Genomic DNA, 21,022 nt, shown 5'->3' with positions numbered 1-21,022 from the left:
TAGTTTCGTTTTGTGTGAATTTTAGTCTAGACGCTGTCTAGTTAACTTTCGAGTTGAACTCAAAATAACTCCGATGTCAATATAAGCAATATACACATACATATAGATATAAATAGTAAACTGAACACGTGCAATTGTATTTGTTTTAGGTCTGCTTAATTTCGTATTACAGACCAAAAAAAAACATATGTTCACCATCGTTTTTTCCTGTATAAAAATCTCTAGGTAAGGGGTTAAATTGACGTTCATACGGATTCCATGAGGTCTAATTATTCACTCACAAGTGAATAAATCGTCATCAATTATTCTTACCCTATTTTTACAAAATTAAACCATACTAGCATGCTAAAAGCGAATAATTATTTCACTATTCCACTTTCAATAATGATTAAACAAAACAGATCGTATACAGAAAGGCAACTGCTGACAAGGTTCTATAGAATAAACATTTATGTATCATTATTTATAGGATAGGACAAACTAAATATTGCATCAACATTTACAAGACATTACTCTTATTGTTTTATTACAGATGCAGAATGTTTCGAAGACTTAGAGACACCAGTCTTGAAGTGTAGGCCAGACATTTATAAGGTATTACCTGATTATATAATTTATATTCATGTATAATTCAAATGTTGAATGAATTGTAGAATGTTTAGTGAACTTACTCATGTACATATCTAGTTTCTTTCCGGTATTTGTAAGATCCTATATAGCTAGGTACGTTTTAACTTTCAAAATATTTCCTTGACATGTGAACTCATTTAAAGTAAAAAGAAATTCGTTATCCCTTTTTTTTCAGTACACATCTGTGCATTGAAAGTTATCAACTAAGGCCGTGTTTATATTGACCTAAAGTCGATGTTGTGTTAGTGTAACTCACACGATAACTAAACATAATGGCGTTCCAATTGATGAAACTCAATGTTTACATGTATTGTCAATCATGTTTTGTCTACATGCAGCCAATAGTCAATGCAGGATTTGAGGGGGTAAAGTGTATACAAAACAATGTATTAAGGACATGAATTTTACCATGTATATTTAAAGAAGAAACGTTTTGAATAAAATTGATATGTATAACTATTATAAATAAAGTAAATTACCGATTTATGTGTGCAAACTCGAAATCAAGACTTAAAGCATCATCATTAACAATCACTTATTTTTTTTTTAAATGTCTTCCAGAATTGACTGCAGATACACATAAATATTTCCCACTGGTCATTTCTCAATTAATATACACTCATAAATGCATCACTAAAAAAAGGAGTGCGTAGTAAATTGTATTGTTGTGCTAGTTTCTCGCCTCTGGTAAAAATAAACGTAGAAATGAAAAACATTTATTTGCAGAGTACAAACTGTTATTTTGAAGCCTAATTTGTAGTTATTAAGACGTATTAGCATGGTATTATTTGGTTATTGCTCTTAGTTCAAACTCGAAACCGTTTTATTCATGCAAAACTGCTGAATTGAAGAAAAAAAGAAAAGAAAACATATTTCACAATATTATCAACTCGCTATAATATACATCTTTATAAACATTACATCTATGCGAATGTATGCGTATATATGCGAAATTTGCCCCACCTACGCAATGTACTTGTGGAAAACTGATTCGTCAAAAATGTCTTATATTTTCAATTAGCCTCTGACCTATTGGTCTAAGTAACAGTATCTACTTTGGCATTGAATGATCCATTATAGTATTTTTTATTGCGTAATCGATACATTTTGAGTATCTTCACAGTACTGCAAATCAACAAAATGGCTTTCATAAGAGAAATTGTTGTTCGAAAAATTTGAATTCGATTCTATGTAATGGACATTTAAATGGCAAGTTTACAAGAGATTGAAAGTGTAGCAAGTTTCATGTACAGGTAACTAAACCAGGTGTAAAGATTTGAACAAATTTAATGTGAAACCAGAGTACATTACGTTAAACTAGTTGTCACCATGTTTTCTGTACATGGTGATTGGTGTGAATACGGCCATATTCAAACATTTTTTCATTGAAATTGTTAACACATAATTCCACGACGCAACTAACATGACTAAGAGGCTAAATGAAAGTTCACTGACAAATTGCTTAGTCATTTTATCTGGAGTAGTAACTACATATTTATTAAAGAACTTTGTAATATCTTCTTTTTCATATTTATCTATTAGGAAGGCGATACAGATAAAACATGTGGTGTTAAGTCATGTTCTCACAAAAAAAACCATTATACCCTTAAATGCTTGCGTTAATTTTCTGTCTGAATTATTTTTTCTCGTATAGGTGTACCCATCTACTGGACCTGTTCAAGGTGGTACATTATTGACAATAACTGGAAAATACCTTGGAAATGTGAATGACAGTATTTCCGTTAGGTTTAACGGAGTAAGATGTGATAATGTAACAGTTCAATCGCCAAATTCTATATATACTAGGTACGGATGACTATTCATACGTAATAAATATAGATGATCTATAAAGAAAGAGTTGTATGAACATTTAGACATGCAATTGTAAAACGATGCTCTCTCATGTTTCAAATAAACCAAAATGAGTCAAACCATTCCAATTTGACTACTGGTTACAAGTTACGAACGCCATCACGAGTTGGTTGACCGTTATGAAATAACCGTTTCACAAATGATATCGGATATGTTCCTTACGTCGTAACTACAATCCCTTCCCTTTCATGAATGTGACCTACCGAATTAGACTATTTACCGGATTTGATATCACATAAGCAACACGACGTGTGCCACATGTGGAGCAGGATCTGCTTACCCTTCCGGAGCACCTGAGATCACCCCTAGTTTTTGGTGGGGTTCGTGTTGTTTATTCTTTGGCTTTCTATGTTATGTCATGTGTATTATTGTTTGTCTGTTTGTCTTTTTTCATTTTTAGCCATGGCGTTGTCGTCAGTTTGTTTTAGATTTATGAGTTTAACTGTCCCTTTGGTATCTTTCGTCCCTATTTACCAGTTAAAACTGTCATAAAAGCAAAAGTTTTTTCACAGGACGACGTTGTGCTTTATTCCATAGCTATAAGTTATTGATATCGTGGTAAATATGAATATCGTAGTACGACTATTGTGAGCAATGAGTGTAATGGGTTATTTGAAACACAAAATTATTTCGCTTGTGGCGTTATACATGTTATATTCATTCTGAAAATACACATGTTATAATTGTGAGACGACTGCAGATAATCGAAGAATACTTTTCAGAGCAACTTTTCCTGTATTAGTTATGTTTTCAATAAATAAATATATATTTTTATCTATCAAGTGTTAAACAATTAGCCGTTTTCACCGATCCAGGTAAATATTCCGACAGGACATATCAAATTATTCAGATTTTGATAAGCAATACCCCTATTTCTGAAAACATATGCAAAATTAAGATAAATAAGTAAACTTATCAAATGAAACAAATTTTGCCGTTGTTGCTATTCCAACTTTTTTTTCCAAGTCTTGGTCTGTTGTGTTGTTGATTGTTTGTATTTTGAATCTATCAGTTTATTTTTGACACTGGCTATTTATGTCATGTTATTCAATTTGGACAAGAAGAAATTGATATCAGGCACCTCGATAAATTGCTGCTGAATTGTAGTTTTTGTCATGAAAGTCAATGAGGCAAGCATATTGTGTTCTATAATGAATGGAAACAGACAACTCGACAAAATTACACTCATATATACGAAGACCTAGAGACATTTTTCTCTTAACATTTTCTTTTCTAGCATGTCATTTTCCCTTTCTTATTTTGTTTGAATTGATAATTATAAACTTAGAACTGATTAATATCAATGTAAAACTGATTAATATCAACTTAGAACAGAATAATATCAACTTAGAACTGATTAATGTCAAATGAATTATTTCAATCAAGTTAGACAATTGCAAATATAAATGAGATAGGTTAAAAATAAAACCTTTCTAAAGATAAGATATATGAGTAAATTTTGAATTGTTTACCACTAACTATTTTTATGATTGTGTGATGACTTCATCATGGAACATTTGTGTCGATCTCACTAAAAGTGCACGACTTCAACTCTGTTTAAATGAAGTAGTACCCATGCTTTGAATGACTGATATTTGAAGTCACCTTTTTGTATCTGTTTGAACAGTTTGACATGTGTAACTGCAAAATACAACGATCTCAAGACGAAGGGGATGATCGTTTCAGTGAATGAAAATAATTTCAGCGACTATAATAGTACACGCTTCAGTTATAAGGTATTTTAACGTATGTGTTTCATCACAAAATAGTCACGAGCTCTTTGAGTTGAAATAATATTCCCAACAATGATTAATGTTGAATGATAATTTTGATTCACACATTTGATATTGAGTGCGATTGACTACAGCTAGTTTTTAAAAGAATGAAATAGATAAAGAATAAGTTAAAGCGATGAGTCATATCGTTTTTCTACAAAGTCAACCATACGAATACTCCTAAGATGCCTACAATGACATTAAGATATTATTCTACTTTTGTTTGAAAATGTTTGAAAATGTTATTTATATTTACTTATAAATAAATGTGATAACAACAACAGAACAAACCACTTACATATTGTATATTGTTATTCACCTATTTGATGTTATCTTCATGAAATAGAAATAGGTCGTTTTGTAAATATTGCTTCAGGAACCGTCAATCTTTGAATTCTCACCAAAGAGAGGGATTGTTTCTGGTGACACAATTATTACAATCAGCGGTGACAATATTGGGTTCGAAGAATCTAATCGATACCATATTTCGTTTTGCGTTGATGGGGATTGTCGTCAACAATGCAGGTATATTAGTAATTTAAGAAGCTAGGAGTACTGTATACGTATCTCTAGTAACCAATTTAATATTTATCAGCATAGGCATATGCCAGAATGAATAATTTTGACACGAGAAAACTCACAGTTCGATTTGTTCAAAAAACAATGAACAAATACAAGGATGATCAAAAGCATTGGAAGTAAAACCACAAATCAGATTCAACAGGTCTGGGTATATTTTAAACACATACGAAAATAACCAATAAAAATACAGCATGCACTATGGTGTCCGCTCTTTTGATGAAAAAAAAACCGGTTTGTTTTTAAAATATAAGCATTTTATGTTTGATGTGATCACCTGTCGAGTGCATAATTTCGTGATAGTAACTGCGAGACAAAACTTGTGTGCCGTATTGGGTTTAATTATTAAAAAAAGACAAGTCATGGGAAGTTTAACTGCAGTTATGGATGACACAGTTATTCTACAACACACTTGAAGGGAGATGTTAAACTACACCGAAACTATTCGCACAAATAAGGACATTTTTTTATTTTTAGTATTGTAGATCTGCAATGGAGAATAAATGTTTCAATTAGATGATACTTAATATTAACAACAGAAAATTTATAAAAGAATGACAAAATGATGACTTAATTGGTGTAAATGCATCATCAAAAGAACCGGGCAAATAAGCGTTATATATCTATAGTCTTTTTACCATTTACAGTCATAAATAAATGACTAAATATGTTTAAAAGTTCTCCAATGATTCTTTGAAATAGGTCATAAAACATATACCAACCAAGCAGCTAAATCTTTCTGCTCATCTGAAAGATAATATTCCCTTCGAGACTTTATTAAAAATCAATAATACATGTGTAGATCTGGACAAAGCGTAATCAATTGTAAGTTGAATATTGCCTCGTATGACTTCAAGTCGCCAGCTGATTAGTGCAAACCTTTCATTTCGGAATTTTAAATGTTTGTGTTTTCAAATTTTCTATAGAAGTAAATTTGCACTGCATATATGATGTATCTCAATTTCATCAATAAACTTTTAATTCTGTATAATAAAATACGTTGTTTTCAATTTATAACAGAGCGTTTCAAAGTTCCTTAAGTACGCAGTATATAAAGTGCAAAACGAAAAAATCGGACCAACCTAGAAATATGACTCGGTTGGAGGTTGTAATTGATGGCTTGACAGTGTTGTCGTTAAACGAAACGTTTCAATATTTACCTGATCCAACATTTAATTTATCCAATAAAGCACGAAAGGCACAACAGAGGTAAGAGTACACAAAACATTTTGAAGAGTTTTCAGAAAGACAATTAAGGGTTGCTTTTAATTTCGTGTAGATTACATAATATTGTTAATTGCTGTTATTTTCAATTATATTTCATTTCTCCTTATTCTTCTATTGTAGAATATAAAATGATTGAACAATGTTATAAATTGTCGATTCCTTTATAGTTGTGGCCTGTTATATATTTCTTACATGTTATATATTTCTCGTATCAAATAATCTTATCATAGATATGAGGACATAATTTAGTATATACGCCAGTCGCGCGTTTCGTCTACAAAAGACTCACCAGTGACGCTCCAATCCAAAAAATGTTATAAAGGCCAAATAAAGTCCGAAGTTTGACGTTCAAAATTCCTAAAAGTTTTGCCAAATGCAGCTAAAGTAATACACGAAAAAGTAATACGAAAATCTGCGTTTATTTCAATGTTTAACCTGGCATCACAAGACGATATAACGGCATTTACATTGGCTATTCGTAAGATCATTGATTATTTTTTAAAGTGAAGACGATGTCTTCAATAATATACAAAACATTCTAACAATTCATCTGACAATCTTCATAAGGTCTTTCCACTACTCTATTGTAAAGCTTAGGCACTTTATTCGGGGTTTAAATTGAACTACGCTAATTAAAGTGATTGCTATTTGAATTATGAAGAATTACACACACTAAAATAAGTATTATTATATAATACTTCAAACGATGACAAACCGTCTAAGAAATTTTGGTCTCAAAATTAATTACTATACATACGATTATATTATAAATTGTAGAATATACCACTTCTTCGATATATTTGTACATTTTGGAATGATAAAATCATGTTATACATTTGTAACTTGTTGAATATTTCATAATTCTGTTTTATTCTTGCATTGGATAATGGTTAATGTTATGAATTAATTTTTAAATCATCATTCAATATGTTTCAGAATGTACTCAGGTGAAACTTAGAAAATTAAGAAATTAAAATTGCTACAGTAACTCCGTTTTGAAAGAGCACTAGTTATGGAACAAAATATGCTAAAAATATTGATAGGTCATAGACCTCCTATTCAAAATGTTCGAGATATTTGAGTTTTTAGGCTAACTCGGACTTTCACCTTACATTTGCATTGGTATAATTTTGGACTATGAAAGAACAAAAATTTAGGAATTGCTTACATTTTGGAAAATGGCCTTTTATGAGCTAATGAAGTCTTTTATACAATTGGAAATGGGTGTTATGGGGCAAAATATTTTACCCTGTATTGATGGGAAAATACCAAGGAGTCCGAACATTTAACACCAATTTCCAAAAAAAACACCTAAGTTCATCCTTTAAATATTTATTTTGTATTGTAAAACTGGCAAGATATTTCTTGTTGAGATTGCTTTTTTATTTAGTGGTGGCGCGACATTTACTATTCATGGCGAAGGTTTTAATAATGTGGGAGAGATAACGGTTGAAAGAGTGGTAAGTTATATATTACAACATTAAGATTATAATAATTTTCTGTTACTTTCAAAGTTAGGAATTTTTCGTTCAGCGAGATTAGGATTACGGTTAAAAGGGTAATTCATGTTGATATTAATTGTATTCTACACTTATTTTTTTTTGTTTTTGGTTTTTGTCATAATAACATTTTAATTGAAAAGTTTGTTTGATTTTTTGTAGTAAATAGTAAGACGTTTAGGTATCAGTGTCCGTATTCATTCTGAAGTTATGTTATTCAACTATATTGATAACAGCATATTCTGCTCCCATTCCCAGTAAAGATATATAACATATTCTGTAAAGAAACAAAAGGAGAAAAGAGACAAAGGCTATGATTTGCCCCACGTAATTAAATATCAAACAGTATGTTTCATCAATCAAATAACGCCGTTCATTTATTGAAAAATAATGTACTTAGACAAAAGTATTTGGAATAACAGTATTTTACTCTATGTTGCTGTAAGCGTTAGCGTGTCTGTATTTCATAAAAAATAAAACTAGAACAATTATCATCATTATTAATTTTGCAAGTTATGCAAGACCTAACATAAGGGCAACTTGTTATTATATGTCTTATACACATACCTTTACCATGTTGACGAAAGCGAGATAGCTTTTGAAGTAAACTATTTATTCTTTTTAGTAAACGTCAATGGGCATTAACATGACAAAATACTCTGGTGGGGTTTTTTTTACCTGTCAGCTATTTTTATATAGTTTTATAATTTAGCTTTTATTCTCAGTAAACCATCATTTTGATAAGATGTAGATAACTTCTTAACTTATTCATGTATCAATAAACTTTTTTTTGTATTCCGCACAAAACTGGGAAAGGTCCGTGTAACCTCGCTCTTCATGCTTCTCCGCCTCATACAAAAAAGGTCATATATTTTTTAATTGACCTAATTTTGTATGTTTATTAGGTCAATCCATGTGATGTTCCAGAAGATACCTCGGCAGTGTGTGAAACGCCTCCAAAACTAAAGAATCAATCTAACAGTCAAACTGTGTATGTTCATTTTGATGGCGTTAAAATTCCAGTCAATTTAGAATATGTGGACGATCCTACATTCGAAAAGTTCCAAGGCGTTTACAAATACGACAAGGAGTCTTCTATTAAAATCAAGGTTAGCATCGTGACGTTTGAAATGAAGTATTTTCTAGTAGATGAAATACTTTCTAAGTTTTCTTTTCAGTACAATCTAATTTAAAACTTTCATATGTTGCAATTAAATCGTTCATGTAGCAACCTTGATACAAATATGTTTTTTTAAAGCTTGTACATGGTAAACAAAATGTCAAAATTTGTTAAATGAAATATGTTAAGAGTCAAACAAGTATGATCCTGGCAAATTAACCAACAAACAACACACAGAAAACTTAAGATTGAGTTACACGAGGGAAATTCGGGTGTTTCGAATAGTAAGAATATGAAATAAAAACTGATACCATTCAAGAAACGACAACAAAGGGTTCAAGGTAGTCAACCTTGTTAATTTGAAAGGAAGGAACTAGTTCCTCAGGTATGGTATAGAAACTAGTCATGAACAACAGCCGATCAAGGTCATTGTTCACCATAATATGAACTATTGATTTGCAAGTATACGAAAACGTTAACTGGACAATTCAAGTCATGCAATTGTTTCGTATGATCTTCTTTATAGGGTAGAAATATTTTGAATGGCGCTCGCCTTGAAAACTACAGGATACATATTGGTTTGGACGGACGTTGTCTCATTGCAGATATCAATATGCAGTTTATCATATGTCTTCCTCCTAATTCAGTGCCTCGAACTAACAACACTGATTTCAACATGGCTCATGTTATTGTAAGTGTAATATATATTGGTATGCGTCCTTTGCATGGGGTAAGAGCAATGCTCGAACCCAAAATGAAATTTTTCTGACCCCGTCTATATCGTATTAGGTCGCTAGCCCACTATATAGCGAATTTATCTCACCGACTATCTTTATTTGTTGAATTCTGACTAGAGTTGCCTTATTTGCAATCATACCGCGTCTATTTATTGTTAAATTAAACTCTTCAATTGCTCAATTATAAGAACCTAATGTCATTGGTCTGCACAAAAAAAAACTAATGTCAAGAATAACAATTTAATATCAACGATCCTGATATAACAATAGTGAACAGTACTTTCATTACATTTAAGTATTCAAATAGTGCCAAAGTCGTAACTCAACTACTAACCGTGTATTGAGATAAGCCCCGCCTTCCTACTAACCTAATATCGAATATACACGGTCTCCACGCCTTCAACCAATCAAATTGCTAGACATTTATAGGAGGTAAGATAAATATTGATATGCGTAAATCTGTCAAAAATTCACTCACTATTATGGGTATATCATTTTTCGGAATATTAATACAACTTTAAAAAACGAGAATGCAATTATAAATGTATAAAAAGACAGCATCTGCTTTCAACATGATCAAAATGGTATTCTAAATAGTTGCTACAAGCCTGTACATCTTGAAGAAGCAATGTTATCACCATTTGACGCTTTCCTGTAACACTCATATTACGTCAAGCTTTTTAGCAGATCGTTTGTCCTGTGTTCGTTGTTTGCATTTTATTATAAACCTACGTCAAAAGAAAACCGATAAATCACAAAAATACTGAACTCCGAGGAAAATTCAAAACGGAAAGTCCATAATCAAATGGCAAAACCTATTAAACGAATGGACGACAACTGTCATTTTCTTGATTTTGTACAGGCAGTTTCAAATGTAGAAAATGGTGGATTGAACCCGTTTTCATAGCGCTAAACCTCTCACTTGTATGACAGTCGCATCAAATGCCATTATATTTAGAACGATGTGTGAAAAAATCCAGACACAATCGGTAGCATTGTCACAATATGGGTAACTTAATATAACTAAAGATAACTTTTAAAATTCAATCTTAATATGAGGTTTATTGACAGATTTCAACTGAAACTAATCATATTATACGTTTTACATGTTATATAGATATTGCGCTCAAATGCAACAGTTTTAAAACTGGAAAATCTATTTTAATTTTGAAACCAAATTAAAGAAATGGTTTTTAATTTTACAAATTTAAAAGATATGAAAACAATTGTCTACTGTAAATTCCTGTTAATCTTAACCTCAACTTATCTTCTTTCTTTTATACTGAAAGACAACCTATATTTTAAACTCTGCCAATTTACTTTTGATTTAGATACTTATGCTCACGGTAAACCAACATTGAAAAAAATTAAGCAACATTATGTTGTCGTTTCAAAGTCTTAATGAGTCCAAAATAATAACTTAACAAATTGGCTACAATTTGATAGGTATGTGGGTTGCATGATCACACTTTCGCCATTCACTTTGCAGTACCACCAGGTGTGTTAATTCATGAAATCTCTTGGGTAATCACATTTAGATATTTAAATAAACTCATCAAAGATGCCAGGGTTGAAATTTTATATTTACGCCAAACGCGAGTTTCTTCTACAAAAGACTCATCAGTGCTCTCGAATCAAAAAAGGTTAAAATGCCAAATAAAGTACGAAGTTGAAGAGCATTGAGGACCAAAAATTCCAAAACATTTTGCAAAATACAGCTACGGTAATCTATTCCTGAGGTAGAAAAGCCTTAGTTTTTCAAAGAATTTTAATTTTGTTAACAGTTAATTTATAATTATGTACAAAAAAGAGAGCAAATAAAATGTAGCATATACATGCATTATTGTGTATCTTGCATAATTCAAAGTAACTAAACATAAAAGATATTTGACTATTCCAACAATAAAGGGATAGGAATTTTTTTTGTAAAACACATATTGTCACGGTCAAAGATCTAGGTTATAGGTGATCATTGACCTTATAACCATTAAGTATACAATGCACCGCAAGGGTATTTCCAATTAAAGTATAAAAAGAAGATATTGGTCCCGTGCTCATAAGTGAAATCACTTGGTTGTTACGTAAAGGTAAAAGTTCCTTAAATATGAATACAGGTTGAAATATTGCTCAAATGTCCATTATGATTTCTAATCCGAGTATCCGAACTTGACATTTGTAATTCAGAACTTGAACATCGAAGTGCGTACTCTAGTATGCTAGTAATCGCTGCTTTTCTATTTGATGCACATCTTTCCTATCTGTTTGAAAATAGGTAACCGTTGGAAATATTGAGGCATACATAGGTGACCTACATTACAAAGAAGACATTAATACATTAGTCATCATAGCTGGTGTATTAGTTGCTGCATTGATTACAGCTATTGTAATTGGCGTATTGGCTGTAGTTATTTTACGAAAGCAAAAGAAGAGAGCCGTCAAAGAATTCAAAATAGAACTTATGACAAGGGAAGAAATGATACGAAAGGCTAGTAGAGAAGGTGAGTTGGTCTTAAACTACAGTGAATCCTGATTAAACCAAACCCTGAATAAACCGGAAACCTGTCTAATCCAAACTTGTTCTGAAGACCAATCATATCACATTTTGTGCATTGTGAACCTGATGAAACCGAATACCTGCCAAAACCGAACAAAATCTCAAGAACCGAAAGGGTTCGGTTTAGTCAGGTTTTAATTAACTGGTATATATTAATGAAAAATGGAAATTTAGATTCGTTAATCTGGCATGTATAGAAAAAAAATCAGAAATATAACAATATAATTGCCAATTAGACACCTTTATCAGAGAAAATATGACATAGAAGTTTAAAATTATATATCGCTGTACGGCCTCAAAAATGAGATTAACCCAAATCGCATATATAACTAAATACTCGAACTGATAAATGTATAGCAATTCAAAGTGAAAACTAACGGTTTAATTGATTTACAAAACAATGAAAAATATACAAAAATGATAGATAGTTACACACGACAAACACTGAATGGTGTATGCAATAAATATAAACAATCAATAATACTACTACTAGTCCTTAAATTAGTAAGAGAGAAAATGGATGTTTAGGAAGACACAAAACTAATACTCTGTAATTCTTTTAAGATTAAATAACGTCTTTCACCTCAAGAAAAATGTAAATTTTAATACTGCGTTTTTTTTTTTTAAATTTATTTTTGTGTTTTGAATAAACTTTCATTCATGTGAACTTGAACCAGGATTTGAAAGAAAAAAACCAAATGGCTGCAAAAACTACATAAAAATAAAAGGAGCCCATGTTTACGTTTCGTTTATGTATTGTCCATTAACGGGTTTACTATCGAATAGTTTTGTGGATATGTATTCATCGTTCAGATAAGTTCAGAGCCTGTACATTCTATTTAAACAGATATAATGTTTATAAATTTGGCTTTCTCAGTTGACAGCTACACTTAAAAATAAAGTTTGGACGATATCTTAATCGGAAAAGGTTTTCGAGGCAATTGGGAACTTTTAACAACCACTGATATTGCTCGGCCAATGTTGACTGATATTAAATCAATATTTTGCTCATGATTATTAATTTCTTATTATATTATATTATATTATATTATAACAGAATTTGCTGATGCTCAGATGAATATTAAAGATATAAAATCTAACCTGGTTACTTCAAGAATACCCTATTTCGACTACCAAACCTATGTTTGCCATCAACTCTTTCCAAACGAAGATAAGCTTTCTAATCCATTAACTAACGGTTCAGAGGTAACATTTAGTGAACTATATACGAAATCTTAATTAAATGGACTGACAGGTTCTCATAGTGTTTGAAGAATCAGTTAATAGTCTTCTTTTATAGTTAAAGCATGCATATGATTCCCTTTTTAGTTCATCAACAATCTTTTTAAAAAAACCAGGGTTGAACAGGGTTTTTACTGAAACTTTGCAGTCAATGTTTTCTTTCCTTTTCCAATCAATAGTTTGCTTTTCACAGATGTTGTCTCTTTTATCATTAAATGGGCATACACATGTCTGTTTAAGGATAATACTAGCTTGCAACTTATGATCCTATATTTTCAAATGTTCTTCTCAACATTAGGTTGATTTAGTCTCAAGACGAACAATTATTTGTAGGTTGGGTTACAATTACGGCTCCTATCACTTCCCAACGTTTGAATCCTTCGACAAAAACTATGTTACCTTTATGCTTGTATTTTTCTGGTTTACAGAAAAGTCAAATACAAACTGTGTTGTGTTTAAGTTAGAGATTTATAGTTTTATATTAGTATGTGATTTGTTTGAAACAATACTGATGCTAAGATATGAAATGTTATTTTAAAACGACAGATATGTATTATTTAACCTTTCTTCCAGTCTCAGACCACTCAATCTAATAATTCAACCAGGACATCTAAATTTTTGTAATTTCAGATAACAGACGACAGAAACACCATAATAAAAAGTGCAATGGAAAAATTTGAAATACTGTTGTCAAACAAGCTTTTCCTGAAGTCACTTGTTCAAACGTTAGATCGACCGAATATGCTTACAATGCAAGAAAAGTAAGTCAAATATACCAGACGTCCTGTTTTCAGAGACGATGGCATTGACAAACTATTAGTTTGTGATCAATGGGAATCACTAGTAAAACATTGATCATATTTGCTTCGCAGTCTCGTAAATCTCATAAAGTCACGGAGACGAGATAATAGTTATCAAAAATACCAGGATTATAATTTTATACGCCAGACGCGCGTTTCGTCTACATAAGACTCATCAGTGACGCTCAGATCAAAATAGTTAAAAAAGCCAAACAAATACAAAGTTGAAGAGCATTGAGGACCCAAAATTCCAAAAAGTTGTGCCAAATACGGCTAAGGTAATCTACTCCTGGGGTAAGAAAATCCTTAGTTTTTCGAAAAATTCAAAGTTTTGTATACAGAAAATTTATAAAAATGACCACAAAATTGATAATCATGTCAACACCGAAGTGCTGACTACTGGGCTGGTGATACCCTCGGGGACGAAACGTCCACCAGCAGTGGCATCGACCCAGTGGTGTAAATAGTTATCAAAAATACCAGGATTATAAAAGATGTGATGTGTCCGATGTATTCGATGCCAATAGTGCTCAATCTGTTAGACTGTTGTTTATCCTTTCGTAGTTACTGTTTCTGTGAAGACGGTATAACTTTGTTTTCGACGTGTTTTATTTTAAATATCCATTTTGTATCATCCGTCTGACTATATGTCATTTCGTTATACACTTAATCCATTCTAAATGATTTGCAATTTTTCAGATTTTGAATCGGCATTCTTTTTTAAATAAGTAAAAGTTTATATGCATTTTATTTTTAGTTACGGTCCATGATGGAAGAAAATGCTTTTGAGCCTGTCTATTCTAATATTTCGATTATGAATAATTATGCTGATCAATTGATGAGTAAAATTAAGAACACTGCTTATAATTTCCAAATATTGTTGTTTATTTCAATGCATATGTTTTGCCAACACATGTATTTTATCAACCATTATTGTATATATTTCAGGGCTCAATTTTCATCAGTTTTGTCGATTTCATTGCTTGGAAATATGAGACTCTTTTTCGAGTAAGTTAATAGTGAATAATATTTTTTCTTATAGTATAATGATATAATGTCCATTAAGAAGGTTCAACAGTTTTAGCAAGAATTCGCATCTTAAATATAAATGTAGATATGGTCCTTTGTTCAATAATAAAAATTAACTTAGGTCATACATTTTCATAACAGTAAGATTTGCAAGTGTGTTTGGATTCCTGTAATCTGTCATTTTTTCATAAATAGATAATTTTTTGGGGATTTCTGATGCTCAATCTTTATCTTTTTATTAAGTCCAGTAAAAATTGTAGACAATTTTGTCTCTTAACTGTCTTGTGTTTTGTCCTGATTTTACTTTTTGTCCGAGTATCTTTGATGAGTTGTGACTTGATATCTTTTCTACTCTTTTATTATCTCGCTTACTAGTTCCCCAAAGGTCAAATACTACTCACAATGTTTTGTATCTTTTTTTTTTCTTTTTTTTTTTTGCAGTTTGATTCATTGTTTGCTGGTTGATATGGTTCGGTCATCGACAAAAAAACAACAGAAAGTTTTATTCAGAAGGTAAATTCAATTTCTGTTTTAGAACAACTGACTGCCGATCAATGATTCCAAAGTTTAACCGACTTCTATGTTTAATTAAATGCTACATCTAAAATCTGTATAATTATTCTCAGTTATAAAAAATCATTTAGATGATTTGAATAAAATGTTCGTCCTTAATATTAAGTGCTGATTACTTGTTTTGTAGGTTTGACTCTATTACCCTGCGATTAATGGTTAACTGGTTACAGATTGCGATATATAAAGAATTATCGGTATGTAGTTATCTAAAGCATTGATAAAAATGTGATGATTTTTTGTGCTATCAGGTAGATAATATTTTAGTACAAGAAATGTATTTTTTATTAATTAAGGGTAGTCACATGTGTTATTTCATTTGCGTTGTTTTATTGTTTAAAACTAAGGAATTTCTTATCCCAGGCATAGATTACCTTAGCCGTATTTGGCACAACTTTTTTGAATTTTGGGTCCTCAATGCTCTTCAAATTTGTACTTGTTTGGCTTTATAAATATTTTGATATGAGCGTCACTGATGAGTCTTATGTAGACGAAACGCGCGTCTGGCGTACTTAATTATAATCCTCATACCTTTGATAACTATTATGATAATAATCAACAATAAGACTTTAACATGAGAAACTTCTTATATTTCTGAAAATGAGTTTGCGTTTCACATATGAATAACCGATTTTTGTTACAGCCACACAGTGGGTTGCAATTGTTTATGTTATACAAAGCAGTACAAACAATTACAGAAATGGGACCAATTGATGCTCTTACGGGTAATTCGAAGAACACCATTGCAGAAGAGAAGCTACTCAAAATCAGGATTGAACACCAAAATCTTGTAAGTCAAATAGATAATATATTAATGATACCACTGTCCATTACCTAGATAAACAGTTTATTTGTCCTTTAAAAGATTGTTCGACTAGTTTCAGACACTGTTCCTAATAGTGTCCAGCTTAAATCACAATCGTTGTTTCGGGATCACTGTTCTGAATTTGTGAGTATAATCATACGATAAAAATATGCTGGTATTCATTGTTAGATTTATCAACAAAATAAACTTCAGAGCGTTAAGAGTGACCGGAAAAGTCTTACGAAATTATTCATTCATCTATCAAATGTAATTTAAATGCATTAAATAACGTCCCGCTGATTGATTGACTGTCTGTTGGTTTTTTTTCGTATAGCGTTTTATATTAATGCCAATACAATGAAGGTCGCTTTTAATTTTTGTAATTTGAACAAGAAATTTGGTACAAAACTTTTTTTTGATAAACAATGTCACTTTTGAAAAAAAAAATGTGCATCAATTTTAACAAATTTATATATCTATATGCTATGATATGCTAGTCAAAATTCATTCTAATGTCAAAGTTTGAATTAGGATGAAATTGTCGGAATTGGGCGTAAAAGCGTTGTTTTCGTAAAAACACAAATTTGGAAATATATTATTTTGTGTACGGCTTTAAATGAACACCTAAATAAAGGTATAACTAATTGTTCCAATTTGATTGCAAAAAAAAATAAAACAATTGAACTATCAAATTACTTCATTTATTGCATTAGAATAAAATTATTCCCTATATCAAATATTATTGGTTTTACACCATTTAGGAATTGGAGCTGTTAAATAGCATATTGATTGGAATTAACATAATTTGGTATTCATCGAGAAAATATTCCTTGTATGAACATTTATACCTCATGAACATATTTGCATAGTTGGTACATTTTTGTACATGAATTAGTTATTTGATTATGTGTCTCTGTCATAAACGTGTTATTAATTAATATATATTATTACTGTGAAGTAACGCTTTCATTCCTTAATTAATTTAAGCATATATCCCTCAAAGTGATGTCTTATTTCAACTTATTCATAAAAAAACCTCATAAAACTCCTTGAGGTTTCTCCAGTATTATTAATAAATTATATGTTGATTCATCCAATTAATCACAATGTAATGGACAAGTTTTTTAGCATGTCATTATAAAGTGTTCATAAAAAAATGTTTTTGTTTTAGACATTACAAATAGATTTGAATGGTAATAGTGATCAGCATTTTCCTGTCAAAGTTCTTAATTGTGATACAATATCACAGGTGAAACAGAAATGTTGTGCTCAGGTTTATAAAAATAAACCTGCCTCAGAAATACCACAACATGATGAACTTTTTTTAGGTATGCATTTCTCATCACATTCATACATCTAAAATGCATTTCTGCATGCATATGATGTGCGTGTTAATTTAAACTTGATATTTTGATAACTTTCAATAAACTGGTACTGAGGCGTCCTTCAGCTGGCTTCACAAACTGAAATCCACAAAAAAAACTGAAAATGACCTACCAACAGTCTACAGCAAAGCAAACTAAAGACTGAGTAATACAAAAACAACCAAACACCGTTGGTTATTTTGGTAACTCCGTAATGTGATGTCGGCAATGATGCTCATTTGATTTCGAATACCTGATAGTTCGATGATGTCACATCCCAGCAAATACGTAATAGTGTAATGATGTAACATACAAGGAAAGATAACTGGATTGTTTGTTACGTCAATAAAAGATATCCATCGTCATTTGTGAAACAGAAATTCCCATATCGGGTTACCAGCTAATAAAAGCATCAGTTTAGTTGTCGAAGGAATGACCTCAATTTCACAACTTTTGTATGATAGCTTCCTTATCATTAGAAAACCCCTATAGTTGAGATCATAATAAAAAAAAATCAAGCTCTTTATAACAATTGGAATATATTCGTCGTCAACTGTGAACCTAACAACTCGTGTTGGCGTCCGTAAACTTTTCAAAGATATTCACCACTTAAAACTCTTGATTCAATAGCTTCCTTGTTACCTGCAAATCTTTATCAATGAAAACTCGGTATGAAATAGAAGCTCTTGAATATCGTAACAACTAGGAGATGGGAAGTCAATATACAGGCGATCTGCAATGTTGCTAGATAAAATTGTAAATTTACTGTTGGGAAGCTGAAATCCTTTATTTTTTCGTATTGTTTTGTTCTCAGCAGGAATTCATTGTCCATTCCTAGATGTTAGTCATGATACGGAGTAAATTTTTAACTGTATTTTTTGTATATTTTATCGTGAGTTCAAACAAATACGCATGTCTTCATAGTCCTATGTTATAATATTTAAGGCCATACAGAAATACACATTCAAATATTATATCTTAGAATGGCAAGAAGGAAAAGCTGGCAAACTAACATTGAATGATATTGACAACACCAGTGAGAGAAACAATGGATTGATTTGTTTGAATACATTAAAACATTATATGGTTAAAGACAACTGTAGAATGGCCCTTATGTACAAGCCTCGTGGCGAACAAGAGATATGTGGTAAATATGTTTCATCAACCTATATTTTTCAAACGAAATCAAATATTATGCATGACTAATTTCGAATTACACCTTATCTAGATAGAGTCAATATCAACAGAAGATTTGTTAAAAGTTATAGGTCATTTTACGGTCGTCATCAATATGAAAAAAAGTAACAATACGATTAAAGAAAAGCAAATACTGAATATGAACAAACGATCGCAACACCCACAAGTTTTATAATCCTGCTTCGGTACAGGGACCTAAATAGTGGGGAAGAAAACAATTTTGTAAGAGCTCAACCCTCCCCTTAAATGGGAAACAGCACAGCATAAGAACAAAAATTATAAACCAGTTGCAAATGCCTTATTTCAATATATCAAAAGGAAATGTCAATAGATCGGAAGGAAGCACAAAAAAGTAACATAAACAAAATAGACACAAGCACCGATATTAGAGTATTTGCAGTTACTGAAAGCTAGTGTAAAACCGCTTTCAACTAATTCGAAAGTGTCCTTAGACTTAAAATATCGATTATTGCAAATCCAATAAGTTAAGTTTAATTACGTCATAAACAGTTGACCTTGTGCAATACCATAATATAGGTAAATAATATCGACAGCATGTATGGTCATGATTACTTACAGCTATACATATAAAGCAGTATATATTTAGTGATGTTTTAATGAGTTCTGTTTATATTTTGTAGTGAATTCACAAGGTAAAGAAATAGAAAATGCGACGTCAGAGACTATATCATTGCTGCTGTCGAACGATGGTGAAGAGGATTCAAAACTGCAACAATGGCACTTGGTACATAATATATTAATTCACCTTAATTGTTTACAATACATATTAAATATTAATAAGCTATCATTCAAGTTTTCATTCTCATGTTTTCTTAAAGTACATATAAATTTGAATATCGTTAACCGTAAATTTTTTTCAATATTCCTCTCAGCCATTGATAGTGAATCAAAAGTATAACATTGGCTTTATTATATATGTGACCGTTTAAAATTATTTTGAATTATAAATTATAAAGGACAAGGTATGATTAGGGCCGTTTTTGGCCCCCTCTCCAAATAAGGAAGGCCGTACGGTGACCTATAGTTGTTAATGTCTGTGCCATTTTGGTCTCTTGTGGACAGTTGTCTCATTGGCAATCATACCACATCTTCGTTTTTTTATTTATACTGATATCATTGATAGTCGTAGTGTAGACACTTGAAAAAATTACGATTTTGTTGTGTTTTGGTGAAAGGGAGGTTGCCTAGCAAAGGTTTCTTTTATCAAGATTGAAAATTATCACAAATTAATTTCTTTATCAGTACAAATTTAAATATTTGCAAATAATATTGTTTGTCCAAGAAGAACCTGGAGTCATAAATGAAAAGTCCCTTTGATTTTGTTAACAATATGCCTAAAAACAACCTAGCAACGGTTTAAAAATTGGTGCTTGCCCCTCTAAAGTATGAATTAAGCAGTTGTTTGAAAATTTTTCTCTCCATATGGTGTTTCATTCCAATATTCTTTCATATACATCTTTTATTCTGAACAAATTTCGTATTGACCATAGCAACACAAGTGTTGCTTAGAAACAGCAAAACATGTTTGAATTAAAGCAAACTACAAATTAATTAGTATTTTTTTTGGAACAAATTGAATTGAATGCAATGCAGCTTGTCTGTTTATGAACAATTTTCAGTTAGAAATGAAAAGTTAGTTCAATTGTAAGTCATTAAGTCATTAAACGCTTATTAACAACTTAGCTACATAACAAGTGCATAGCAGCCGTTCAGTAAGAGGTTCTTTATGTTTTTTTAGAAATGAACCTAGTTATTTTTGAAGAATATACTTCTTTAAACGGTGTTACACTATAATATAAACATCTAGATTATTATAATTTTTTTGGACGAATTCTATATCGAGTATAGAAACCCGCATCTTGCTTAGCAACAGCAAACATTTTTTTTAAATGAAGACAACTACAAAACCTTTGTTTCAATTTGAAGGTCTCTTTATGAAAACAAGATTATAAAGGATTTACTCATTTGGGATGGGTTTGAACAGTTTTTAAAGATATTTAA

At 31.1% G+C, this 21,022-nt stretch overlaps 1 protein-coding gene across 1 annotated transcript in view; it reads left to right on the top strand.

The window, feature by feature from the left end:
- LOC134701037 (plexin-B2-like) overlaps positions 1 to 21,022 on the top strand; it is a 48,126-nt gene that overhangs the window by 22,875 nt on the left and 4,229 nt on the right. Inside the window, exons 9-26 of the mRNA XM_063562179.1 lie at positions 533 to 594; positions 2,285 to 2,436; positions 4,130 to 4,238; positions 4,654 to 4,802; positions 5,877 to 6,065; positions 7,474 to 7,543; positions 8,488 to 8,691; positions 9,229 to 9,393; positions 11,712 to 11,937; positions 13,051 to 13,199; positions 13,866 to 13,996; positions 14,984 to 15,043; positions 15,506 to 15,577; positions 15,765 to 15,831; positions 16,278 to 16,424; positions 17,611 to 17,767; positions 18,786 to 18,950; positions 19,642 to 19,745. Of these exons, the coding sequence (XP_063418249.1) occupies positions 533 to 594; positions 2,285 to 2,436; positions 4,130 to 4,238; positions 4,654 to 4,802; positions 5,877 to 6,065; positions 7,474 to 7,543; positions 8,488 to 8,691; positions 9,229 to 9,393; positions 11,712 to 11,937; positions 13,051 to 13,199; positions 13,866 to 13,996; positions 14,984 to 15,043; positions 15,506 to 15,577; positions 15,765 to 15,831; positions 16,278 to 16,424; positions 17,611 to 17,767; positions 18,786 to 18,950; positions 19,642 to 19,745 (2,378 nt within the window). The remainder of the gene's footprint in view (positions 1 to 532; positions 595 to 2,284; positions 2,437 to 4,129; positions 4,239 to 4,653; positions 4,803 to 5,876; positions 6,066 to 7,473; positions 7,544 to 8,487; positions 8,692 to 9,228; positions 9,394 to 11,711; positions 11,938 to 13,050; positions 13,200 to 13,865; positions 13,997 to 14,983; positions 15,044 to 15,505; positions 15,578 to 15,764; positions 15,832 to 16,277; positions 16,425 to 17,610; positions 17,768 to 18,785; positions 18,951 to 19,641; positions 19,746 to 21,022) is intronic.

This window comes from Mytilus trossulus, unplaced genomic scaffold (assembly GCF_036588685.1).
Source record: "Mytilus trossulus isolate FHL-02 unplaced genomic scaffold, PNRI_Mtr1.1.1.hap1 h1tg000211l__unscaffolded, whole genome shotgun sequence".
Taxonomy (NCBI): Eukaryota; Metazoa; Mollusca; class Bivalvia; order Mytilida; family Mytilidae; genus Mytilus; species Mytilus trossulus.
The sequence above is the reverse complement of the archived record's forward strand: the minus strand, read 5'-3'. Positions and strand labels throughout refer to the sequence as shown.